Here is a 27,309-nt window from a genome sequence, read left to right on the forward strand (position 1 = left end):
TATTAAAACATGTAATAGACATGAGAGAAACATTCCAAGTGAAGTAAATATTAAAGAACTAACCCCAAATTTCAACAGCTGTAAAACATTTACTGGCCGCTGCAAATTTTGAATACTGTTATATTCATACCAAGTTTGTCCAAGTGTATTTTTAAGCAGTACATTTGCACTTTAATTGAAGAACTAGAATACCAGCATATCAGCTGAAAAATACATAGTACAAGAGTTTTTAAAAAATTAAAAAACATTCCATTTCTACAAAGTCTCATCTAAAAATGAGATCCATACATTTACATCCATGATGAATGCAGTTTTTGTGCGCTCTATTCAGCATGCTGTTAATGTGTATATTGCAGCTGCGCACACTTGCAGTAGTCTATTAGGAGTCATTAGGGAGTCCAAAGAGTTTAACTGTTCCAGCTTCCCGACTGCTATCATACTTGCCATCTTTGTCATCACAAGCAAAAGCCAACAGTGGTCGCTTCGGATGCCAAGCTACAGTAAAAGTAGGTGAGTCACACTGCACCTCCCATAGCTTCTCACCTACGAAAAGAAAAATAACTTTAAATAAACAAAATAAAAGGCAGTTACAAAACAATCACTGTTCTACTTTTCATAATATTACATTACTGCTCGAACAGGTTAGGTTAAACAACCCATAGAAAAATGACCAATCGTCCACTACAGTTGAGATAGGCAAGTGACCACACAGTAAAGCACTAGATTTGGACTAATGACACAAATTGGAATCTATGCCCCTAATGGGCATTCAAACTCAACTAACCTATATAAGTGAGAGTTTTTCAATTCTAGATGGGGTGAATCACCACCACCCCATTGCTAAATGCACCTTTATAAAAGGGGTAAGCAACTGGTTGAAAGTTAAAACTAAAATTCTTCATGCTCCTATCGTTTTGGATATTCAGTACTGTACTTGGTTCCAATTAATTACTTTTACAATGGTCTAGCACTGTCAAATTTCATTCACATGGTTAAGATCAATCTAATCGCAAAGATAGAGTGCTCTTATGTAATTGAAAAAAATACTAAAAAAAAGGGTATTTCTTCAAGATGGCTATCCACAGTGTTCCAAAGTTTGTTATAATTTCAATATTTCCATTTTTAAGACTCCTTATGGAAGTCAATGCTCATACTTTATTATGGAGAACTCGCCTTTTGTTCATATTTCAAATTATGTAACACAGCATTTACTAAACTTTGCAGAATAGTGGACTTGCATGCTCATGACCTGAAGGGTCAATACTGTGATTCTGGGAAAGCCAAATCCTTGAAAAACAGAAGGCACACAAACAGTATCTAACTGAGGAAGTCTGGGGCCAACCGAGATAATTGACCTGTCCTGATTAACCAGGAAGGAAGAAGAGACATATTTGAGATCTTAGTGTGATGGAATCCGTGGTTGCAAAGCTTGTGTTTTTTTAAAAAACAAGACTAGCTGAGACAGAAAATAGATTTGAAACAAACGAAAACTGAAACAGAAGCTGGAAAAACAACTTCAGGTTTCTGGGGAAACTAACAAAGTCTTCCCCAGATGAAGCAGATCAGGCAGGAGTGGAGCACCGGCAAGCAGGAGAAAGTGAAGACTGAATCCAGGAGCTGTTTCTGTTACTTAAAGTAGCTGACTAACCAAACCCAACCATATAGTGCGCAGGCTGTCACTGAGGGACTCTGATAAAGGGATAACTGGTAAATCCACACTATCAATACTGTCATGAGCAGAGCTGCGGAGGTTCTGGAGAAGTGCACGTTGCGATGAAGGCTGGACCGTGGAGTTCGAATTGAAAGGGAACTGCTATCAGAAGAATAGCAGCTAAATTCTTGAAAAAGGAGATCTACCAGAGGAACTTCAGAATTGCGAAGAACAGTGTGACTGTAACTGTTGCCATATATGCTGGGTGGACTGCCCAGTGAAACTGAATCACCTATCTCCATTGTATCTGGTAGTTAAGGTGTAGTTTGTAACATACATTGACCATGATCTGTCTGTTGCTTCATGTTTAATTTATGTTGGTTTTGGTTTGAGCGTTAAAGTAAAGTTTTTGGTTTACTAGATTGGGGTCAATTGGTGGATTTGATTCTTTTGTTTTGTTGGTGGTCTCCACGGGGATCATAACACTAGACAAGAAATAAAGAAAAAGCCCTTTAAGGAAATATGAAATTCAGAGGCTACAGCCCTCAACTTGTAGCTGATTGAAATAAAGGCTTAAAAAGGTGCAAACTGGCTAGGAAGCTCTATCAAAAAAAAAATCACCAAAATTTCAAACATATGTCTACCAAAAAGGAGGTTGCTTCAGAAATAGTTTGATAATACATGCCTTTCAACCTCGACCAGAAATGAAAAGGGAAGTGAATAGTAGAGTAATCCAGAGACAGAAAGGTAAAAGTTAGAAGGAAGAGAACAATGAAAGGTTCACGAGAGTTAAACAACTTCAGAAAGTACCAGGAAGTTAAATAGAAGCTTGCAAACCCCACCCTGCTCCAAACATTTTTGAAAAAGCAGGAGGAGTTTAAGAGGAGAAATTGAGAGATTAAGAGTTTAATTAACAGATGCAACCTTTTGAAGCATGATGCCAATCATCCATGACTGAGAACACAGATTGAGTATGGTACAGCGATACAAAATAACACGTACCCACAAGATTAATTATTACACACTTTAAATCTAACCTTGCTAAGTCAAGCTTGGAACATAACTTGGCTACATTGTAATCAACTGTACTATATCAAAAACTCAAGCTGATAGCAAAGTCTTTTGTTTGCTATAACTTACTTAACTGTTTCAGAGACTAGGTTGTGCATTACTACATCACCCTTTCACATATAGTATCTGGGTTTTATATTTTCACCCAAGTGAAGGGAGGGAATAAAGCCTTTTCTTTGTGCTGGTGGTAAAAATTCTACATAAAATGAGTTTATCATCCCAACCTAGTTGATATTGGGCAATGGTCCAAAATATGTGGCACTGAATGAACAATTTCACTCAAAGGTCACAGAATAATGAATATGCGAAATGGAAAATGCATGAATGCAGCTTGGACTATGCTTTTATGGTACAGCGAGCTTTATTCCACCCATCATACCTGGCCTAAAACTACTTTATTGAGAATCTAAAGTGGTAAATTTCATTCCTAAACAGTGATATACATCAACTTGAACACAAAAAACACACCATCTTCCTAAGGCCAAGATTTAAGTTCTTGCGTCATCTGTCAAAAAAAAAAAGATTTTCCAGTCCATAGATATATGATTACAGAGTGCCTGGAGAATTAGAATGTTTTCCCTTGGGGGTTGTGGGAGAGTTCCAGTGAGTTGAACAGTGACCTTTCACCTCAGATCAGTGTTCAAACTTATTCTGGATTGACAGCATAAAGTCTGCTCTGTTGGCTGAGCATCCTATATGAAATGTGTATGGACAACCTCAATCAAGTGCCTAGTCAGAATGGCCACAGGGCACAAAACTGTCCTTAATTTGGCAATATTATTCACAGATGTGAAAGTGGGACTCCAAGGTCATTAATCACCCATGACTGAGAACACAGATTGAGTATAGTATAGCGGTACAAAATAACACGTACTTACTAAATTAATTTAGTACACAATTTAAATCAAATTTTGGTTGAGTGGACGGAAAAGCGGCAAATGGAATTCAATCCCATCCAGGGAAGTGTGAGGTACTGCATTTGGTGAGGGCAAATAAAGTGAGGGAATATACAATAAACAGGAGGATATTGAGAGGGCTAGAAGAAGTGAGACACCTTGGAGTGCATGTCCTGAAGGTGGCAGGACAGGTGGATAGAGTGGTGAAGAAGGCATAAGGATTGCTTTCCTTTATTGGCCGAGGTAAAGAGTACAAAAGCAGGGATGTAATGCTGGAACTATATAGAGCGCTGGTTAGGCCACAGCTGGAATATTGTGTGCAGTTCTAGTCACATTGCAGAAAGGACATAATTGCTCTGGAGAGAGTACAGAGGAGATTTAGAAGAATGTTGCCAGGGCTTGAAGGTTGCAGCTATGAGGAAAGATTGAATAGGTTAGGGTTGTTTTCCCTGGAACTGAGGAGTGACTTGATTGAGGTGTACAAAATTATGAGGGGCCCAGATAGAGTGGACAGGAAGGACTTGTTTCCCCTGGCGGAGAGGTCAGTTGCCAGGGGGCACAGATTTAAGGTGATTGGTAGAAGGATTAGAGGGGACACGAGGGGAAACTTTTTCACCCAGAGGGTGGCAGGTGTCTGGAATTCGCTGCCAGGAATGGTGGTGAAGGCAGAAACCCTCAATTCTTTTAAAAGGTACCTGGACATGTACCTGAGGTGCTGTAACCTGCAGGTAAAGGCCTGCTACCCGACCAGAACCCGACGTGTCGGGTACGGGTCAGGTTGGGTCGCACTTCCAGGGCCGGCATTCGGGCTCGGGCCAGATCGGACACGCTCTACCACCTCAGGTAAATTACTCTAATGTTAATTTTCATTTTGGACTTTATAGGTGGTTTTGTTCCTGTTATTTTAGGCTTGTGCAGATAAGGAACAAAGTGAAAAACGGAAGGTAGGTTAACTGATGGTTAAGTGCGGGAAAAAATGGAAGGACTCGGACCGGGTCAGATGAGGTTCTGTCGGGCTCGGGTCGGGTCTCATTTGCAGACCCGAGCAGGCCTTTAACCTGCAGGGCTATGGACCAGGTGCTGGAAGTTGGTATTAGTTTGAGCTTATAGTTTATTCAGCCGGTGCATTTGCCATTGCAGCGCCACCTAGTGGTAGCATTGTCAGCAAATGCAGACTTTTTTGAATTGTGCCAAAGACCCAATGAGTGTGCAACTGAAGCTGGAACAAGGAAGGCTCTCTCTCTCTCGCTTTCTCCCAAGCCACTGGACCCACAGAAGACACGTAAACCTCAAGAGAAAAGACTCCTACATCGGAACAAGTTGAAGCGTGAACTGGGCCCCAACGAATTGCAAGACGTATCAGCAACCAAAGACTCCACATTGAACTTAAAGGACTGTAACTACCAGATATTGCCTCAAACTTTTCCCCTTGATTCCTGAGCCTGAATGCCAGACCCGGAAGAGCAACTCGACCCTGACAACTGTCGTCAGGTCCCGCCGGGTTCGGGTCGGGTAGTCATGCACTATTTGGTGCTCTTCTCCGTTTGAGGCAGAGGTGCATTGTTTAGGCTGAGTACAAGGAGTTTTACTCCACATTAATTAGCCAAAAAATTGTGAACAGCAACATGGGGTGCCTAAAATGGGAAGTGTTTCATTTTCCTGACCCCCAAAAATAATATTCCTCACCCTGAAGACCAAACTAAACAATAATAAATTGTGCACATCAACATGTGACTTCATGTCAATGAGGTGCACTTGAATTATATTGGGAAGAGTTAACGGTATTAAATATGTTTATAATGTGACAGAAACCACACCGGCCAAATGGAAACATGAATTTCATCATATGGAACACTACTTGGACTTTTATTGAACATTGTACATAACTTGTTTAAAAAGACCACAGAGCTGAACGGCTGAAAACATGGCTGCACATTTGCATTCTGAGAGACAGTCGAATAGAGACAGTGGAAGTGCTCCCGGATTCAAATAGCGAGATGGGTTTGTCAATAGTGGTGATCAAAAGACATCAAGAACCTCTGACTTTGTAAGAGAGAAACCTCCACCACACCACCACCACCGAGTGTGACTGGAAAACTTTTGAAATCAACAATCCTCGCAGACGTGCTTTTTCAAACAAAGAGTTGGTCACATGATTTACCTGCTGGCCAGACTGGGAATTGATGGATTGTGCCTCTCAGAAAAATTTGGGGCAGACTACAATTTGAAGACCGAAGAGAAAGAAGGTACCTTGCTCTCTCCCTCAAGCAAAGTCCCAGGGACCCAAGGAAGCAACTTAAGCTTCAAGACAGAGGACCTCTGCAGCCTTCTGGTACCAGAGAAGCAAGTTTGAAAGTGTGCATTGGGCGAGAACTACAAGACCGCAATTCCAACCAAAGACTTTACAGCAAAACTAAAGTCAGTAACTGAATTCCATCTACTACTCCCAACCCTCCCCCTTTAAGGCTTTCTCCTCCTCAGTATCTATTGGCGTGCGTGCTTATCTCGTATGCATGCATGGTTGCGTCACGTATTTTTAGTAATTTTAACTGAGTTAGTGTGATGAGGTTAATAAACTTGCACCTTTCTTGTTTAAACTTAATAAAGCCTGTCTGATTGGTTCATTTACAATTAGAGAGGTGAAGCTAAAAACACATTGTTTTAAAAGTTAAACCCGGTTATGGCCAAACTAGGAAAGAGGCCAGAGGAAAGCCTGAGACCCCTTCCTCACTCAGTCATAACAATAAATAAACTTGCAAAAGGCCACTAGAACCTTGGTGTGTTGCATTTAAACAGTACATACCATAAGTGTATAATCACCACCACCTGCAAGTTCCCCAAATCACAAATCATCCTGAAATGGACCTATTTCGCCGTTCCTTCAAGTCACTTGGTCAAAAACCTGGAACTGTGGGTGTACCTACACCAGATGGACTGCAGTGGTTCAAGGCGGCAGCAAACCACCACCTTCTCAAGGGTAAATAGGGATGGGCAACAAATGCTGGCCTTGCCAGTGATGCTCACATCCCATGAAAGAATAAAATCAATGACAATATTTAAGTGAAAATACCGAAGTTCACTAAGAGATAAATGATTTCTGAAGCAACAGCTGTCACCACCAGTTAAGACCACATTTTCATACCAGTTTCCACTTCTGCAATGTCAATGAAGTGATCCTCTGAAGCTGATGCTAGCATTTTCCCATCATGGCTAAAGCTCAACGTTCTCACAGGCCAGTCAAGTCTGAAGGGAGGAGTGCGGGAAAAGAAAATTGTACAACATTTCATTACCTAACAGCAAACGTTCTCAACAGATCCCGATTTCTAAAGCCATATCTGCCAGTTCATGATTGAAACAAAGAATAGAATAAATGCAAAATATTTAAAACAATATCCCCATTTTCACTTTCTTTGCAACACACTGGGTTTTCATTTTTTGTACAAGTCACGAACTGTGTATTTATGATCTCATTACAGAATTCACACCACTGAAATTACGTTATGTATCCAACTCTAATTCGTGCAACACAAAGTTTTTCTGTACAGTTTCATTCAGTTTCATGAATCCACCTTTTGTGATCTGAATTTATTTTGATGTTACCATAAATTAACTGATGCAAATTTGACTAGGTCTAAAAATCAATATAAAAACTTGCATTTGTTTTAAAGGCATTATTCATTACCAAAATGGTAATCTCCACTGCCCAGCATTGTTACTGTCAGAGATGTGGGCTTTTACCATTTATTTTGATGTCTCTGTCTCAGACATCACAAGTGCCAGCTCATTCTCCTTGCCACTTCATGATAATTAACTATGGCAAAAAGTCAATAGGCCATATGGGGAAAAACAATGAAGGGGTACACAACAGCTTTAGAATCCTCAATTACCTGCATTAGCAGAGGTCATTCAAACATACAAATTAGGAGCAGGAGTGAGCCACTCGAGCCTGCTCCACATTCAATCAGCTGAACTGATTACACCGCATTTCCACCTACCCCCAATAACCTTTCACCCCCTTGCATATCAAGAATCTATCTATCTCTGCCTTAAAAATATTCAAAGACTCTGCTTCCACCACTTTTGAAGAGAATTCCAAAGACTCACGACCCTCAGAGAAAATATTTCTCCACATCTGTCTTAAATGGGTGACCCCTTATTGTTAAACAGTGACCACTAGTTCTAGATTCTCCCACAAGGGGAAACGTCCTTTCCACATCCACCTTGTCAAGACCCTCAGGAACTTGTATGTTTCAATCAAGTCACCTCTTACTCTTCTAAATTCCAACAGATACAAGCCTAGCCTTTCCAACCTTTCCTCATAAGACAGCTCACCCATTCCAGGTTTAGTCTAGTAAACCTTCTCTGTTCTGCCTCCAACACATTTACATCCTTCCTTAAATAAGGGGAACAGTACTGTACACAGTACTCCAGATGTGGTCTCACAGTGCCCTGTATAGCTGAAGTATAACCTCCCTACTTTTGTATTCAATTCCCCTCGCAATGAACAATAACATTCTATTAGCTTTCCTAATTACGTGTTGTACCTGCATACTAACCTTTTGCGATTCATGCACAAGGACACCCAGATCCCTCTGCATCTCAGAGCTTTGCAATCTCTCACCATTTAGATGTTTCTTTTCTATTCTTCCTGCCTAAGTGGACAATTTCACACTTTCCCACATGATACTCTATTTGCCAGGTCTTCACCCACTCACTTAACCTATCTATATCCCTTTGTAGCCTCCTTATGTCCTCTTCACAAGTTACTTTCCTACCTATCTTTGTGTCGTCAGCAAATTTAGCAACCATACTTTCAGTCCCTTCATCCAAGTCATTTATATAAATTGTAAAAATTTGAGGTCCCAGCACAGATCCCTGTGGCACACTACTCGTTACATCTGGCCAACCAGAAGATGACCCATTTATGCCTACTCTCTGTTTCCTGTTAGCTAACCAATCTTCTATCCATGTCAATATGTTACCCCCTATACCATGAGCTTTTACTTTCTACAATAACCTTTGATGTGGCACCTTATCAAATGCCTTCTGGAAATCTAAGTACAATACATCCAGCAGTTTCCCTTTATCCACAGCACATGTAACTCCCTCAAAAGAACTCCAATAAATTGGTTAAACATGATTTCCTTTTCAGTTAACCATGTTGACTCTGTCTGATTACCTTGAATTTTTCTAAATGCCCTGCTATGACATCTTTAATAATAGGGAAAATGTTAGAAGCTAAGATAGATGTTAAACTAACCGGCCTGTAGTTTCCTGCTTTCTGTCTCCCTCCCTTTTTAAATAAAGGAGTTACACTCACTATTTCCAACCTAATGGAACCTTCCCCAAATCCAGGGAATTTTGGAAAATTAAAACTAACCCATCAACTATCTCACTAGTCACATCTTTTAACACCTTAGGATGAATTTTCTTCTCCCCAAAATGTAGGCAGGGGCATTTCCCACCAAGTAATGCAATGCTGCTGCCTTCATCGTGTTTCATGTCACATAAAGTCAGATTTAAAGGGCAGTCACGTCTTACAAATGCGTAGAAAAGCATTTTTTTTTTTAAAACAACTATGAAGTCAATAACATTTCATATAGTACTGTGAATGTTTGAAACAAACATAAAAATTGCATGCATATAACTGCAGCAAAACTAGCAGTTAAGCTAACTTGTGTCTTGAACCTCGAGGAGGAGGAGGAAAGTGCACCAAATACAGTACAGTGTAACTGGGTCAAACCTGCTGGTGGGGAAATTAAGTGGTTGCTGGGGCGAAATCTGGACCAGTTAAGACTTTATAACTACAGGTACTAGCTTTCAAACAGCAAGATCTAGGCAATATGCATGCCGAACAATGACTTCTAAAATAACCTGCATTAATGCACTCTGCAATAACAATTCTCCTTGTAAAAGTACAAGTACAAATGTATCATGGACTCAAGTATATGCAGAGTCAATAATGATAATGATCAGTAACTGAGAAGCTTCTCATTCCAGGTTTACTGGCCTGAAACAGTCAACATTACATGAGATGAGATCCAATACTGCATCCATTTTCAAATCCCAGTATCTGGTTAATAGTCAATATTTTAAAAGCATTCCAGTGCCTAATGTACACAGTATTTACTGGGTACGCACCTAGAGAAGCACCTTACACAGACGAGTTCATCCACACTCCAAAGACTGACCAGTGCATCAGCACTCCCTGTAGCAAAGTATTTGCCTGTTGGATCAAACTTAATGCAGATGCAGTTCGAAGGATGTGCGTTGATTGACTGAATAGGTTTTAACTCTGGATAACTGGAGTAAAAATACAAATTGAAAGAAATACTCAGGAATCGCAATAAAAAAATGCCTGATTATATAATTGACAGTTACTGTATAAAGCTCACATATTACAGTAAAGTACAATGAGATCAGCCACCAGTGGCAACAAATAGCTGAATGCATTTTAGTACACAAAAGAGACAAATATTTGAGATTGCACAAAGAAATTATTCAAGTTTATAGCACAAAATTTAAAAGTTTGTAGAAAGACTATAACATCGTCTGCATCTCTTTCCTTTGTCCTCAAATCTATGGAATTTATCAAGTGATTATTTTCTGACCAACACTGGCAGAAACTGCTTCTACATTCTTTCCTCATTCCCAACCCTTGTCCTGGGCAAATCCTCACACTGTTGTGGTTTATCCATTCGTCATGGGGTAGAAACTAGTTCTAACTATTCACAAACCAGTTTTTAAGCACCAGGTCACACAACAGTCGTTGGATGTGCATTTACATCTGCAATTTTCCCCACAGAGAGCTCCCAGTATCAACCATTCTACCAGATGAAATTGGTATTTCTGGCCTGTATTTAGAAGGGGTAAAACAAGTCACCCATCTATCTCATGTACTTCCCGATACCAGATCAATAGCAGCAGTGGAACAAATTTGGAAGTGGTAACCTGCCTATCTACTCAGCCATACAGCAGCATGTTAGCTAGCCAAGAAAGAAAGAATTCATTTTTTGAAATATTTTTCAGAACACTAGAGTCAAAAATATAACCCAAGACTATAAAAGGTACATCATGAATGGCTGCTTAATATAAATGTTTGGGATAAAGTTTACACTAGCAGACAATGCTGAAATGAAGCCTCTCGACCAACAAATAGTGCAGTCAGTTTTTAAACTTAGTTGAGAATGAATTCTTCCAAAATCTGAAGCTACGCTTTTATTAAAATCCGAAAGTGAATTACCGGTACATAAATAAAATGTTTAATATCTTAAGGTAATTTCTTATGGCAATAATACTATACTAATAAACCAGTTATACATTCATCTTTGTCAATCTATCTTTAAGAAGCTCAGTGAAGTTCAAACTTTATATTACCTGAGTAAATTGATGCAGCCATTGCCATTGGTTAGGAAAAACATGTCATTATCATTGTTCCAGGAGATCTCATTCACTTCAAACTTAAACTGTTCTTCAGCCTTTGATCGGTGTGATTTTGCATCAATGAATGTCACCACATCATCTTTGTTTCCCACAGCAATTGTTTGGCCATCAGGACTCCAACAGATGTTAATATTCTCACCTAAAAACAAACCAATAACCATCTCTGTTTTGAGGTCAAAAACAATGCACACATTGCCTTTTTTGTAAAAATGAAAAACAAATGGGTACAGCAGCATAGTTGTTATGCTATTGAACTGGTAATCCAGAAGCTAATGATCCGGAGACACGAGTTCAAAACTCACTATGGCAGCCAGGGATTTTAAATTTAGTTAATTAAACAAAACCTGGAATAAAAAGCCAATATCAATAATTGTGGCCATGAAATTACTGGATTGTCATAGAAACCCAACTGGTTCACAGATGTCCTTTAGGGAAAGAAATCTGCTGCTCTTACCCGGTCTGGCCTATATGGGACTCCAGACCTACAGCGATGTGGTTGACTTTTAATTGTCCTCTGAAATGACCTAGCAAGCCACTCAGTTCCATCAAAACCACAAGAACGGTTGTAAGCATTCAAGAAGGTGGTTCACCACCTTCTCAACAGCAATTAAGGTTGGGCAATAAATGCTGGTCTTGCCAATGACGTTCACATCCTGTGAATGAATAAATAAAAACTACTGATGTATTCATAATACTACCTGAAGTAAATTGGTATTCCTTATGATACATCACCAGGAAAAAGCATGAAGAAAACATCTTGCATTTATATAGCATCTTCAACTTAGTAACATGTCCCAAGGGGTGCTGGCAAACAAAATCTGACACCAAGCCACAGAAGGAAATGTTACAATAGGTGACCAAAAGTCTGGTCAAATAGGTGTGTTTTAAAATGCATCTTAACAGAGGGGAGGCAGGTGGAGAGGCGAAGAAGCTATGGGAGGGTCCTCCCGGACCAGAAGCCAATGTAGTTCAGTGAGCACAGGGGTGATGGGTGAATGGGACAGTGTGAGTTAGGATATGGGTAGCAGAGTTTTGGATAAGGTCAAGTTTATGGAGGATGGAAGATTGTGAAGCCAGACAGGACAGCATTAGAACAGTCAAGTCTTGAGGTTATAGGCATGGATGACGGTTTCAGCAGCTGAGGAGGGGTGGAGTTGGGTGATTTTTTTTTTTAATTCGTTCTTGGTGATGGAGCAGACATTAAAGGCCTGCTACCCGACCCAAACCAGACGACATGTGTTGGGTTGCACCTCTGGGTCCGACATTCAGGCTCGGGCCGGATCGGACACGCTTTGTCACCACCTCAGGTAAGTGACTCGAATGCTAATTTACTTTTTGAACTTTAAAGGTGGTTTTGTTACCGTTATTTTAAGCTTGTGAAGGTAAGGAACAAAATTAAAAACAGAAGGTAGGTTAACTGATGGTCGGGTGCGGGAAAAAATGGAAGAACTTTGGTCGGGTTGGGCTCGGATGTCATTTGCAGACCTGAGCAGGCCTTTAGCAGTTGGAAGCCTATCTTAGGGTTGAATACAACACCAAGGTTACTAGCAGTCTAGTTCAGCTTCAGACAGTTAACAAGGAGGGATAAATTCAGTGGTTAGGGTACAGAGTTCGTGGCAAGGACCGAAGACAATGGCTTTGGTCGACCCAATATTTAATTGGAGGAATTTTCTGATGTTGTACAAGCAGCAGAACAAATCAGTACATGGAGGGGTCAAGAGAGGTGGTAGTGATGAGGTAGAGCTGGGTATTGTCAGTGTATATGTCTGAGGATATTGCTGAGGGACAACATGTAAATGAGAAATAGGAGGGGACAAAGGACAGATCCTTGCGAGACTCCAGAGCTAATGACGTGGTAGCAGGAGCCCCTGCAAATGATTCACTGGCTACGACTGGATAGATAAGAAAGGAACAAAGTGAGTGCAATCCCACCCAGCTGAACGATGGAGAAGTAGTGTTGGAGGAGGATGGTGTGATCAACTGTGTCAAGGGCTGCAGACAAATCTAGAAGGATAAGGAGGGATAGTTTACCTTTGTCACAGTCATACAGAATGTCACATGTGACTTTGATAAGAGCTGTTACAGTACTGTGGCAGAGGCAGAAACCTGTTCTGCATTCAGTTGCAGGAAAGATGGGCACATTCAAACACTTTGGAGAAGAAAGGGAGGTTGGGGATAGGCTGGTAATTTGTACGTTTAGAGGGGATGGGTGATGATGGCAGATTTGAAGAGAAGGGGGACAGTACCTGAGGATAGTGAACTGTTAACAATCTCAGCTAGCATAGGGGCTAGGAAAGGAAGCTGAGTACTTCGCAGTTTGATGGGATAAGATAAAGGGTGAGTATCATGGATAAGATGAGTTTGGAGAGGGCATGAGTGGAGATGGGAAAGAAACGAGAGAAAGGAGACAGTTTAGGGCGAGGGAGAATGGGGGCTACCTTAGGGGAAGTTTGGCTTGGTGGGCTTGGGGAAGGGAGGGAAGCAGCAGAGGCAGCTGATCGGATGCTCTCAACCTTAATGACATGCTGTTCGAGGCAAGGATGCAGGGAAGAGAGCTTTAAAACAATTTGTAGTGAATTGAAGGTGGGGGCTTTTGGAATAGTGAGCAGTTACTTGTTCTTGGGTGGAGGAGGGGGGCACATTGGCGATGCTAGAAAGGCTAATTTATTACCCATATTTTGTTGCCCCAAGATGATGGTGGGTTTTCTTCTTGAACCACTGCTGCCCTTGTGTCAATGATGCTAGGTACAGAATTCCAGCACTTTCACCCAGCGATGAAGGAGTGGCACTATATGCCCAAAGCAGGATGGTAAGACTCGGAGTGAAATTTGAAGATGGTGTTTCTGGGATATTGCCGCTCTTGTGCTTATTGATGGCAGATGTTACTGGGCTGAGAAGTAGTGCTGAAGTACATTGCGAATTCCTGCAGTGCATCATGTTGATTGTGCACACTGCAGCCATAATTAAAGAGGTGTTGAAAATGGATATTAGGAACCCAATCATTTCTACTGAACAGCAAGTCAAATAAGCATGCATTATCTGTATTGTGTCATCACACAAACTGAGTTTTTAAAAACAAATACCATATTTTGCCAAGACTCACCTCTAATACTTATCAGTGATACTGATCCCATCTTACACCCAATTTACATATCCTCTTCAACTTCTATATTTGAGCCTATTCTTTTGTTGGCCTTAGCAACAAATTCCCAAATATCTCTCAACTGTGGTTGCGATCCTTGTTCGCTCTTAGGTGCACAGCAAACCAAAAGTCCCCGCGCAGACTGCACACAAGTTGGCCCCTTTAAGTTATCACCTGCACAAAAACATTTAAAATGGGCTGCAGACGTAAATAAATTGCCCACGCACTCAAACAAAAATTAAAAGGGTACGTTGGTAATGATGTGCACTAACAAGATATGCAAGGTTTGACAGCATGAAATATAAGAAAAGGCTGTACACTTCTAGTGGATCATCAAGATGTACAAACTCACAGAAGAGAACCTCAGAAGAGAACCTCAGCAGAGAACATTTCAATTTCTTATACTGTTAATAAAGGATGTCACTTTTATAGTTGTCATGCAAGCCCCCACTTGCCAAACATAAGGCATATTAATTTCACCACATGGACATTAGATTTCAAACTGTTGTTGAAGTAAAGGAAGGACTTGCTTTAGAAAAATTGCCAGATCTTGGCTGGAAGACATTTGCATATTAACAATGTTTGGAAGGACAAAGCAGCCATTCCCTGACACATTCAACCCACAAATGGACTTTTGATCACCAGACATTGAAGGTGGGGGAGCTCGGATTCCAGGTTGACTGCTAAGATGGTCGAATACACAAACTGACATGCTCAAACATGCTAGTCATATGAGTAACCTGCTGGGCAACCTCAGTTTGCCTGCTCCCATCTCTTTCTCATAGGCCTCTGAATCCACTGAAGACACATGAACCCCAAGAGAGAAAAGTCTCCTACAGCAAACAAGGTATAAGAATGATACTGGGCCCCAACGAAAAGTAAGGTCTACCTACAATCAAGGACTCTACAGTGAACTCGAAGAACCGTAACAAAAACTCTTTAGATATTGCCTCTAACTTTTCCACTTTATTTTTCTTCTCTTTTCTGTCTCTATTTGCATGTGTGTATCGCCTTTGCATGCTAGCATGGGCGTGCCCTGTACCCGTAAGCATTAATTGAATTAGTGTTTAAGTTCAAGTTTAATAAATTTCAACTTTTCTTCTTTAAACCTAAGAAAGCCTGTTTGTGCTAACTTCTTTGCCTTATAATTGGAAAGTGATGAACAAGGATTCACCAATAGGGAGCTGTAAACACGGTGTGTTTAAAATTAAACCCTGTTACGGTTAGTCCAGGTGAAGGCTGAGAGAGGCCCCTAAATAGCTTTCTCACCTAGTCGTAACAGTTAATCCAGTTATATCTAATTCTTCATTACATGAACAAAATTTCCATACTTCTAGATATTAATTGACATATTACATTATCCAGAAAATATTTCCTAAATAATTTACCTTTAGTGTTGACCGTAGCAACACATTTTGTAGTTCGGACATCCCAGATTCTAACAGTTTTATCGCCAGAGGCAGTCACAAAGAGATCTGCATTGGTAGGGTGCCAACAGAGTTGGTCCACACTGTCACCATGACCACGATAGTTATTCTCCTTAACCTGAAATATGCAAAAAAAGGAATTTACAGGAATAAATTTTGAACAGCGAGAATTAAAAATATTACACAAGTATATTCCACTTGTAAAGTATTTCTGTTTCAGACAATTTCTTAAAATCTCCAAAGTATGCTGCTTTTGTTCCTGAAATTCAGTGTCACAATTGCTTAATCTCTGTTGTGGTGGAAAGTGCAACTGAAATTTGTTGAAAATATACAAGACTGTTTCCCCACTCAACACATCAACGAAGTAAGCAGGGATAATCATCTAGATCTAGTGTTTAGTAGTGAGCCTAACCTCATAGCGTGCCTCCATGTGAGGCAACATCTGGGCTAGAGGCCTGCTACCCGACCTCAAGGGGATCAGATGACATATGTCGGGTTCGGGTCGGGTTGGGTCCATGTTCCGGGGCCGACTTTCGGGCTCGGGTTGTTTTGGGCAGAGTCAGGTTAGGTCGGGCCAGACACACATGGCAAGTGCTCTGCTGGTAAGTATTGGAAATTTTTTTTAAAACTTCTGAGCTGGGAGTCCGGGATGAAACTGAGTCTGCGCAGTAACCGACTGACATCACTATGATGTCATCACACATGCGCTGCAACTTCCGGCAGATTCAGTGTCAGGAAGGTAAGATGGTTGGGTTGGGTGGAGTAGTGGCAGGTTCGGGTCGGGTTCAGGGCAAAATCTGAAGGGATTTCAGGTCAGGTCAGGCTTGGGTCTGCTGTAGTTCGGTAGGGTTCTTTTTCCCAACCTAAAGCAGGCCTCTAATCTGGGCAACAGTGACCACAACATTATATGGTTTTAATTAACTGATATAGCCATAAGTACTGAAAATCTATAACTCATAACAGATTTCAGAATCACAAACTTTTTTTAAAATGGCAGAAGATTCTGAACAGGTTAATTGGCTAACCCACTGAGTGGTGATGAGGGCAATGCAAATGCAAATTTAAGATAAAAATGTGCAAGACAAACACGAACCCAAAGTCAAAAGAAGGGACTGTAGTAAGAAAAAGCCAAGGTAGCTGACTGGTCAGGCACAAAGAAAGAAGGGGTGGGGGGGGGGGGGAGAGAGAAGAGAAGGGGGGGGGGGGGAGAGAGAAGAGAAGGGGGGGGGGAAGAGGAGGGGGGGGGGGGAAGAGGAGGGGGGGGGGGGAAGAGGAGGGGGGGGGGGGAAGAGGAGGGGGGGGGGGGAAGAGGAGGGGGGGGGGGGGAAGAGGAGGGGGGGGGGGGGAAGAGGAGGGGGGGGGGGGGAAGAGGAGGGGGGGGGGGGGAAGAGGAGGGGGGGGGGGGAAGAGGAGGGGGGGGGGGAAGAGGAGGGGGGGGGGGGAAGAGGAGGGGGGGGGGGAAGAGGAGGGGGGGGGGGAAGAGGAGGGGGGGGGAAGAGGAGGGGGGGGGAGAAGAGGAGGGGGGGGGGAGAAGAGGAGGGGGGGGGGAGAAGAGGAGGGGGGGGGAAGAAGAGGAGGGGGGGGGGAAGAAGAGGAGGGGGGGGGGAAGAGGAGGGGGGGGGGGAGAAGAGGGGGGGGGGGAAGAGGAGGGGGGGGGGAAGAGGAGGGGGGGGGGGGAAGAGGAGGGGGGGGGGGGAAGAGGAGGGGGGGGGGGAAGAGGAGGGGGGGGGGGAAGAGGAGGGGGGGGGGGAAGAGGAGGGGGGGGGGGAAGAGGAGGGGGGGGGGGGGAAGAGGAGGGGGGGGGGGAAGAGGAGGGGGGGGGAGAAGAGGAGGGGGGGGGGAGAAGAGGAGGGGGGGGAAGAGGAGGGGGGGGGGGAAGAGGAGGGGGGGGGGGAAGAGGAGGGGGGGGGGGAAGAGGAGGGGGGGGGGAAGAGGAGGGGGGGGGGGGAAGAGGAGGGGGGGGGGGAAGAGGGGGGGGGGGGAAGAGGAGGGGGGGGGGGGAAGAGGAGGGGGGGGGGGGAAGAGGAGGGGGGGGGGGGGAAGAGGAGGGGGGGGGGGGAAGAGGAGGGGGGGGGGGAAGAGGAGGGGGGGGGGGGGAAGAGGAGGGGGGGGGGGAAGAGGAGGGGGGGGGGGAAGAGGAGGGGGGGGGGGAAGAGGAGGGGGGGGGGGAAGAGGAGGGGGGGGGGGGAAGAGGAGGGGGGGGGGGGAAGAGGAGGGGGGGGGGAAGAGGAGGGGGGGGGGGAAGAGGAGGGGGGGGGGGGAAGAGGAGGGGGGGGGGGGAAGAGGAGGGGGGGGGGGGAAGAGGAGGGGGGGGGGAAGAGGAGGGGGGGGGAAGAGGAGGGGGGGAAGAGGAGGGGGGGGGGGAAGAGAAGGGGGGGGAAGAGAAGGGGGGGGGAAGAGAAGGGGGGGGGGAAGAGAAGGGGGGGGGGGGAGAGAAGGGGGGGGGGGAGAGAAGGGGGGGGGAAGAGAAGGGGGGGGGGGGAGAGATGGGGGGGGGGAAGAGAAGGGGGGGGGGGGAAGAGAAGGGGGGGGGGGAAGAGAAGGGGGGGGAGAGAAGGGGGGGGGGGAGAGAAGTGGGGGGCGGGGGAGAGAAGGGGGGGGCGGGGGAGAGAAGGGGGGGGCGGGAAAGAGAGGGAGGGTGAGCGGTAACCTCTGTTTTTAGCCTCCGTCGCGCTACTCACCAGCCGGTCTTTCTCCAACACAAACACGCTCGCTGTCTTGTCAAAAGAGCCGGATGCGAGCCTGCGCCCGTCACAGCTCCAGGCCACCGAGTGCACCTTGGCCGCATGTGCGGAGAACTCCTTGGTGCGGCCGTTATTTTTGAAATGCTCTTGCGTTTCCTGCAGATAACTGGCCGCCGCCATTTTGCTGGTCCTGTCCGGGCCTTTCACAGCTCCGGGAGTTGGGGGGGGGCGCGGTCACAGGATTTTCGGACAGCCGGCCACCGTCAGCCACAACAGATACATTTACTGCTCTAAAATAATGTGATATTGGGGGAAGGATTCTGAGTGCAGTCGTTTTTCATTTTTGTAAACGTTTATGTACACCTGTACCCCTATGAGAAAAATGGTACAGTCAAATCCGCTCACATCACCGACTGCTGTCTTAAAGGAACAGTGTCCCTCTGTCGACAGATCCAAACCTGTCTGTGCAGTTTTTTTACAGCAGGTGATTGTATGCTGCAGACTATTTCATTATGTTTCTACATGTTTACTTATTACTGAGCAGAAGCTATTTTTGCCTTTTTAGAAAAAGGTGGCAACAACAAACACGACAACAACAACTTGAATTTGTACAGCTCCTTTAACATAATAAAATATGCCAAGGCACATCACAGGAGCTCAATATGACAACATTTGATACCGAGCCACAGAAGGAGGTATTAGGACAGATGATCAAAAGCTGTCAAAGAGGTAGGTTTTAAGGATATAAGCGAAGTAGAGAGGTCGTGAGGTTTAGGGAGTGAATTCCAGAGCTTTGATCCTTGGCATTGATGGCATGGCTATCAATGGTGGAGTGATTAAAATCAGGGACCTGCAAGAGGGTATGCTGCAGAGTATTTGATCTAGTTTCTACATTTTCATGATTACTGAATAAAATCTAATTTTGATTATTTTTTAAAAAATATTAATTTCAAAGTTAGCAGCAATGAATAGTAAAACCTGATTTTGCTTTGCATTCTCTATCAATATAAGTAGTTCATGTGGAATGTCTGCAACAAAGCTTTGCATGCAGGTTTTTTTTAGAACATTACAGCGCAGTACAGGCCCTTCGGCCCTCGATGTTGCACCGACCTGTGAAACCATCTGACCTACACTATTCCATTTTCATCCATATGTCTATCCAATGACCACTTAAATGCCCTTAAAGTTGGCGAGTCTACTACTGTTGCAGGCAGGGCGTTCCACGCCCCTACTACTCTCTGAGTAAAGAAACTACCTCTGACATCTGTCCTATATCTATCACCCCTCAACTTAAAGCTATGTCCCCTCGTGTTTGCCATCACCATCCGAGGAAAAAGACTCTCACTATCCACCCTATCCAACCCTCTGATTATCTTATATGTCTCTATAAAGTCACCTCTCCTCCTCCTTCTCTCCAACGAAAACAACCTCAAGTCCCTCAGCCTTTCCTCGTAAGACCTTCCCTCCATACCAGGCAACATCCTAGTAAATCTCCTCTGCACCCTTTCCATAGCTTCCACATCCTTCCTATAATGCGGTGACCAGAACTGCACGCAATACTCCAGGTGCGGTGTCACCAGAGTTTTGTACAGCTGCAGCATGACCTCGTGGCTCCGAAACTCGATCCCCCTACTAATAAAAGCTAACACACCATATGCCTTCTAAACAGCCCTATTAACCTGGGTAGCAACCTTCAGGGATTTATGCACCTGGACACCAAGATCTCACTGTTCATCTACACTGCCAAGAATCTTCCCATTAGCCCAGTACTCTGCATTCCTGTTCCTCCTTCCAAAGTGAATCACCTCGCACTTTTCCGCATTAAACTCCATTTGCCATCTCTCAGCCCAGCTCTGCAGCCTATCTATGTCCCTCTGTACCCTACAACATCTTTCGGCACTATCCACAACTCCACCGACCTTAGTGTCATCCGCAAATTTACTAACCCACCCTTCTACACCCTCTTCCAGGTCATTTATAAAAATGACAAACAGCAGTGGCCCCAAAACAGATCCTTGCGGTACACCACTAATAACTAAACTCCAGGATGAACATTTGCCATCAACCACCACCCTCTGTCTTCTTTCAGCTAGCCAATTTCTGATCCAAAGCTCTAAATCACCTTCAACCCCATACTTCCGTATTTTCTGCAATAGCCTACCGTGGGGAACCTTATCAAACGCCTTACTGAAATCCATATACACCACATCCACTGCTTTACCCTCATCCACCTGTTTGGTCACCTTCTCGAAAAACTCAATAAGGTTTGTGAGGCACGACCTACCCGTCACAAAACCGTGCTCTCTGTAGGGCTCCCTTTAAGTTTGTGGTGTTAGCCATTACTTAGTGAGTCCACAGCAAGGGTTGCTAGAGCATTAATTGAGCTGGGGAACATCTGGGACCTGATATATCAGTACAGTTTGTCAAAGTCTTTATATTCTAACAACCACCAGATCAAATTTTCTCTTCAGATTTCCAGCATCTGCAGTATTTTGCTTTTGTATTAGAACATAGAACAGTACAGCACAGTACAGGCCCTTCGGCCCTCGATGTTGTGCTGAACCTTTAACCTACTCTAAGATCAAACTAACTACCTACCCTTCATTCTACTATCATCCATGTACCTATCTAAGAGTCGCTTAAATGTCCCTAATGTATCTGCTTCTACTACCACCGCTGGCAGTGCATTCCATGCACCCACCACTCTCTGTGTAAAGAACCTACCTCTGACATCTCCCCGAAACCTTCCTCCAATCACCTTAAAATTATGCCCCCGGTGATAGCCCTTTCCACCCTGGGAAAATGTCTCTGGCTATCCACTCTATCTATGCCTCTCATCATCTTGTACCCCTCTATCAAGTCACCTCTCATCCTTCTTTGCTCCAATGAGAAAAGCCCTAGCTCCCTCAATCTTTCTTCGTAAGACATGCCCTCCAGTCCAGGCAGCATCCTGGTAAATCTCCTCTGCACCCTCTCTAAAGCTTCCACATCCTTCCTATAATGAGGCGACCAGAACTGAACACAATATTCCAAGTGTGGTCGAACCAGGGCCTTATAGAGCTGCAGCATAACCTCGCGGCTCTTAAACTCAATCCCCCTGTTAATGAAAGCCAACACACCTTCTTAATAACCCTATCAACTTGGGTGGCAACTTTGAGCGATCTATGGACATGGACCCCAAGATCCCTCTGTTCCTCCACACTACCAAGAATCCTGTCTTTAAGCCTGTATTCTGCATTCAAATTCGACCTTCCAAAATGAATCACTTCACACTTTTCCAGGTTGAACTCCATCTGCCACTTCTCAGCCCAGCTCTGCATCCTGTCAATGTCCCGTTGCAACCTACAACAGCCTTCCACACTATCCACAACTCCAGCAACCTTCGTGTCATCGGCAAACTTGCTAACCCAGACTTCCACTTCCTCATCCAAGTCATTTATAAAAATCACAAAGAGCAGAGGTCCCAGAACAGATCCCTGCGGAACACCACTGGTCACCAAGCTCCATGCTGAATACTTTCCATCTACTACCACCCTCTGTCTTCTATGGGCCAGCCAATTTTGTATCCAGACAGCCAACTTTCCCTGTATCCCATGCCTCCTTACTTTCTGAATGAGCCAACCATGGGGAACCTTATCAAACGCCTTGCTAAAATCCATACACACCACATCCACTGCTCTTCCTTCATCAATGTGTTTTGTCACATCTTCAAAGAATTCAATAAGGCTTGTGAGGCATGACCTGCCCCTCACAAAGCCATGCTGACTGTCTCTAATCAAACCATGCTTTTCCAAATAATCATAAATCCTGTCTCTCAGAATCCTCTCCAATAATTTGCCCATTACCGACGTAAGACTGACTGGTCTATAATTCCCAGGGTTATCCCTATTCCCTTTCTTGAACAAGGGAACAACATTTTCCACCCTCCAATCATCCGGTACTACTCCAGTGGACAGTGAGGACGCAAAGATCATCGCCAAAGGCGCAGCAACCTCTTCCCTCGCTTCCCGTAATATCCTTGGGTATATCCCGTCTGGCCCCGGGGACTTATCTGTCCTCATATCATTCAAAATTTCCAGCACATCCTCCCTCTTAACCTCAGCCTGTTCAACGCTGTCCTCACAAACGACCGTTAAAGGTATTAAAGGTCAATGTTTCTCCTGGCTGCATTTTTTTGTTCTGATACCTAGTGTAGAATAACACCCAAAACAGTATGGCCACATTGCAGTTTTTTTTACAGCTAACTGCAATCTGTTCAAGCTAGTATATATTTATATTTAACTGTAATGTTTAATAAATAGCTAAAATAATGTATTTATTCCTGTATCTAAGTGCAGCCACAGATCCAATGCTGTTATTGTTCTGTTTGGAAAATTATTTTTTGTGTACCATGTTGTGGGCATATTTGCTGAGTAGATATACAGATGCAAGATGTTGTTGTTTGACAGATAAACCAAAATAATGACATGCACATGTTTTCAAAACTTACAAAACAGTTTCTTTGAAACTGAACACTTCGCAACAAGTTTTTAGAGAAATTTTATTGTTGACTCTCTAAAGACTATTGTAATTTTTGAAATATTCTGTATTAAACACAAATTCAACTTCTGTTTCACCTTTACTGTAAAAATGTCCAATGATGCTTCACAGAGGGAGAATGAAAAAAAGGAAATGAAGGGGGAAATTTTGCAATCCATGGGGAAAGGTCAGGGGAATGGGACTAATTTAATTTCTCTTTCAAATAGGGATGATAGATCGAATGTCCTCCTGTGTTGTATCATTCTAAGATTCTGTGAATGAATAACAAGCATAAATCCAAGACTAAGATGAAGTACCAAAACTTGGTTGAACAGATTGTTTCGAAGAACATTTTTAAAAGTGGAGCAAGAAATGGAGAGGAGGAGGAATTTAAGGATGGAATTCCAAAGAGTATGCCAAAGTAGCTAAAGGTTCTGTTAGCAATGGTGAGGTGAAGGGGAGTGGGAAGTGCACAAGAAGCCAGGGTTCAAAGACCAAAGGCATAGGTTGCAATAATAGAAGGGGTGGCTTCTTGGAGATAAAGGCTATCCTTTGCAAACATGGCTCCCAACACCAGTGAGAGACTCCACCTCTGCTGCAGAGGAGAGATACAATGCCAGCCACTGAGCTACAAGAGCCACCATTGAGCAGGAGATCAGCATGCTGAAAGAGCATCTCCAATGTCTGGATGGATAGGGTGATGCCCTGTACTACAGGCCGAAAAGGCCAGCTCCTTTCTTTGCTGCTCTGCACAACTACGCACCCAATAGGGGCCAGGCCTGGCATGATGAGGAGAGACATCAACATGATTCCTCCTCGGACTATGACGGCGCTGAGGACCTACAACATGAAAGACGCATGAGAGGGCAGATGGCACACAGATTCTGCACGCAGGGCTAGCAGTGAGCTAGGGATGTACAGAAGTGGCTTATCAGACAAAGGCTGTCTGTTCCATAGGAAATGACATAAGCTTTGCAAGCCACACATCACCCTCGCTCACCTGCTGCACCACTCCACATCTGCAGCATCCCTGTGTAAACCATCAGAGGCAGCAGCTGACTGAGCCAATGTCCATGTCACTGCATCCGTGGAGGCGCGCATGTGTAATGGTGGCATGGCAATGATGTTATTGCATACGTTGGCTGTCCTGAAGGACCAATGGTGCAAAGGGATGTGACATTGGCGCTACATGCTGGCACACATCAGTCACACAGAGAAAAGGACACACATGTCGGTGAGGATCATTTAGTGAAAGCCGTATTTACATTGCTGTGACACCTGTGCATTCCCATTTGTGTCAGTGTGTTCTCTGTAAACCTCTGTAATACCTTTTATGGTATATTTAAGTCTCACATCCTGGAATGAGCATAATTAAGACTATTCACCCAGGTACGGCATGCCTACAAGAAGGAATGTTACACTTGAGTGGAAGTAACTTCACAGGACACTGGGACACAGCAGGGTAAGTATGTGGCAGCAAAGCGGAAAGTGGTAGGGTAAGTCAGCAGGTCAGGCAGCATCTGTGGAGAGAGAAGCAGAGTAAACTTTCAGGTCTGTGAATTTGGACAAGTTAACTCTGCTTCCCTCTCCACAGATGCTTTGCTGCAAGATTGACAGCAGCCTCACTCTTCAACAGTCAGGTAAGTATTCTTTGACAGCTGTCAGGAAGCAAGTGCTGGGGCGCTTAAAATAGGGCCCCAGCACCTGCTGCACAGTTGTCAAAAGGTCTCTCACTGCGCCGAATGTCCCACTTCTCCCCAAGTAATATGGAGAGGGCGGCTTGGCGCCGTGATTCTAGTGAGCCCCTGTGCATAATATCGCAGGGGCTCTGCAGTGGCTGCTAAATGTGGGCACCCCGCTGAGTTTAAAGGGCACTGCGCGGCGCCCGAATAAAATTCAGCACTTTAACTTTAAAAATCCAATGCACCTAAAGGGCTTGTAGCCCTTGAAAAATAGCAACGGCACCTGCCCAGTGATGCCGTTGCCTGGGACGGAGCAGCTGCCTCCTCTCCATCATCGGGGGCGGCCGCTCCGCCCCCTCCATTTAAATGAGCCCCTGCACAAAATATCGCGAGGGCTCAGTGAAGGTACACCGCTGAGATGAGAGCGCGCCGCCGCGATTTGCAGCACGTTCATAAAATTCAGCCCAATGGCTTCACTCTTCCCGATATTTAATTGGAGGAAATTCCTGCTCATTAAATACTGGATTTCAGATAAGCAGTCAGGTAATTTAGCAACAGTGGAGGAGTCGAGAAAGGTGCTGGTGAGGTGGAACTGGGTGTCATCCTATATGTGGAAACTAATACTGTGCTTTCGGATGATGTATAAACTCTATAAGCAGGACTAATGCAGGCCAGGCAGCATCTGTGGAGAGAAAAGCAGAGTTAATGTTTCAGGTCTGTGACCTTTCATCAGAACTGGCAAAGGTTAGAAAAGAATTAGGTTTTAAGCACGTGAATGGGTGGCGGGGGGGAGGTGGTTGGTGGGGAAGAGAACAAAAGGGAAGGTGTGTAGGAGGGTAGAGGGCAGGAGAGATTAAATAACAAAGCTGTCATGGGACAAAGGCAAAGGGCGTGTTAATGCTTGTGGTGAAAGACAAAGCATTGTCCAGAGAGAGTGTTAATGGCAGAATAATGAGCAGCTCTGACTACATGAAAAACAGGCACATGATTAAAAAATAAAATAACATTAAAAAAAAGAAAAATATATAAAAGAGGCCAGTCATGCTTTGAAATTATTTAACTCAATGTTCAGTCCATAAGGCTGTAGAATGCCTAATTGAAAGATCAGGTGCTGCTCCTTGAGCTTGCGTTGATGATCACTGGAACACTGGAGCAGGCCAAGGACAGAAATGTTGGCATGAGAGCAGGGGGGTGTTTTGAAATGGCAAGCAACCGGAAGGTCAGGGTCATGCTTTCGGACTGAGCAGAAGTGTTCCGCAAAGCAGTCACCCAATCTGCGTTTGGTCTCCACAATGTAGAGGCGACCACATTGTGAGAGGCGGATACAGTATACTAAATTGAAGGAAGTACAAGTAAATCGCTGCTTCACCTGGAAGGAGTGTTTGGGGCCTTGGATGGTGAGGAAAGAGGAGGTAAAAGGGCAGGTATTACATCTCCTGCGATTGCATGGGAAGGTGCCATGGAAAGGGGACAAGGTGTCGGGGGTGATGGAGGAGTGGACCAGGGTGTCGCGGAGGGAACAATCCCTTCGGAATGCTGACAGGGGAGGGGAAGGGATTATGTGTTTGGTGGTAGCATCATGCTGGAGGTGGCGGAAATGGCGGAGGATATGGAGGCTGGTTGGGTGGAAAGTGAGGACAAGGGGAACCTTGTCGCGGTTCTGGTAGGGAGGGGAAGGACTGAGGATACGGTTGAGGACCCTGTCAACTACAGTGGTGGGGAGGGGGGTATGGGGGAATCCTCGATTGAGGAAAAAGGAAGACATGTCAGAAGCGCTGTTGTGGAAGGTTGCGTCATCAGAACAGATGCGTCGGAGACGTAGAAACTGGCAGAATGGGATGGAATCCTTACAGGAAACAGGATGTGAGGAAGTGTAGTCAAGGTAGCCACAGGAGTCAGTGGGCTTATAATTAATATTCATGGACAGACTATCCCCAGAGATGGAGACAGCGAAGTTGAGGAAGGGAAGGGAAGTGTCGGAGATAGACCATGTAAAGGTGAGAGGGGGTGGTAATTGGAAGCAAAGATAATGAAGTTTTCCAGTTCAGGGTGAGAGCAGGAAGCAGCACCGATACAGTCATCAACGTACTGGACAAAGAGGTGAGGGAGAGGGCCTGAGTAGGACTGGAACAAGGAATGTTTGACATATCCCACAAAAAGACAGGCATAACTTCATCAACTTTGCCTCCAATTTCCACCCAGCAGAAGAGCTGAGAAAGGGGGGAAGTCAAGCAATATTACAGAGGTGGAAATAGGCAGTCTTTGTGATGGCACGGAGGTCGGAAGCTCATTTCGTGGTCAAATATAACACCAAGGTTGCGAACAAAGTGGCTTAATCTCAGACTGTTGCCAGAGAGAGGGATGGAGTCGGTAGCTAGGGAATGGAGTTTAGAGCGGGGACTGAAAACAATGGCTTCAGTCTTCCACTCCTGGAGCCCAATGATGGAGTTGCTTTGTGCCGTGACCCATTCCCACCCACGTACCATGCAGTGACTCCGATTGTGCATATGTAAATGAAGCCCAGGATCTAAGCCTCTTCCAAGACTCAACATGTCAGCATGTTGCTCACCCTGGCCCCACAGCACCCACCAATCCTGGCCTGAGATCAAATCGAGACTGAGAAATAGAGTGGAGTGGGAAATTGCACCACCCACCCATGCCCCCACATATCGGCTCTCTGTGGTGCCATTCATGCCTCTACACATTGGTGCCACAATGCTTTGTGTGTAACAAATCAAATTACTAGTTCTGAAAATGCAACAATATTTAATTGGAGGACATTTCTGCTCATCCAG

At 44.5% G+C, this 27,309-nt stretch overlaps 2 protein-coding genes across 2 annotated transcripts in view; one reads left to right on the forward strand and one right to left on the reverse strand.

Moving 5' to 3' along the window:
• Positions 1–146: 146 nt before the first annotated feature.
• thoc3 (THO complex 3) lies at positions 147–18,672 on the reverse strand. The gene is made up of 6 exons (XM_068043462.1): positions 18,312–18,672; positions 15,592–15,748; positions 10,996–11,200; positions 9,760–9,921; positions 6,761–6,861; positions 147–543 (listed from the first exon to the last, which is right to left on the reverse strand). The coding sequence occupies exons 1-6, from the start codon at positions 18,492–18,494 to the stop codon at positions 380–382; spliced, it is 972 nt and encodes a 323-aa protein (XP_067899563.1). The 5' UTR covers positions 18,495–18,672; the 3' UTR covers positions 147–379.
• A 277-nt stretch (positions 18,673–18,949) lies between these two features.
• Positions 18,950–27,309, forward strand: part of simc1 (SUMO interacting motifs containing 1) — a 146,819-nt gene continuing 138,459 nt past the window's right edge. The window contains exon 1 of the mRNA XM_068043452.1: positions 18,950–19,043. The gene's annotated coding sequence lies outside the window, so the exon portion shown is untranslated. The remainder of the gene's footprint in view (positions 19,044–27,309) is intronic.

This window comes from Heterodontus francisci, chromosome 12 (assembly GCF_036365525.1).
Source record: "Heterodontus francisci isolate sHetFra1 chromosome 12, sHetFra1.hap1, whole genome shotgun sequence".
Taxonomy (NCBI): Eukaryota; Metazoa; Chordata; class Chondrichthyes; order Heterodontiformes; family Heterodontidae; genus Heterodontus; species Heterodontus francisci.

Bases quoted from the DNA above. Each gene is read 5' to 3' on its own strand.
- thoc3 (XM_068043462.1), bottom strand. From the start codon at position 18,494: ATGGCGGCGGCCAGTTATCTGCAGGAAACGCAAGAGCATTTCAAAAAT. The intron at 15,749-18,311 runs GTGAGTAGCGCG...TGCATATTTCAG, and splicing joins TGTTGGAGAAAGACCGGCTG to GTTAAGGAGAATAACTATCG. The intron at 6,862-9,759 runs GTGCGTACCCAG...TCCTCCCTTCAG, and splicing joins TGTGTAAGGTGCTTCTCTAG to ACTTGACTGGCCTGTGAGAA.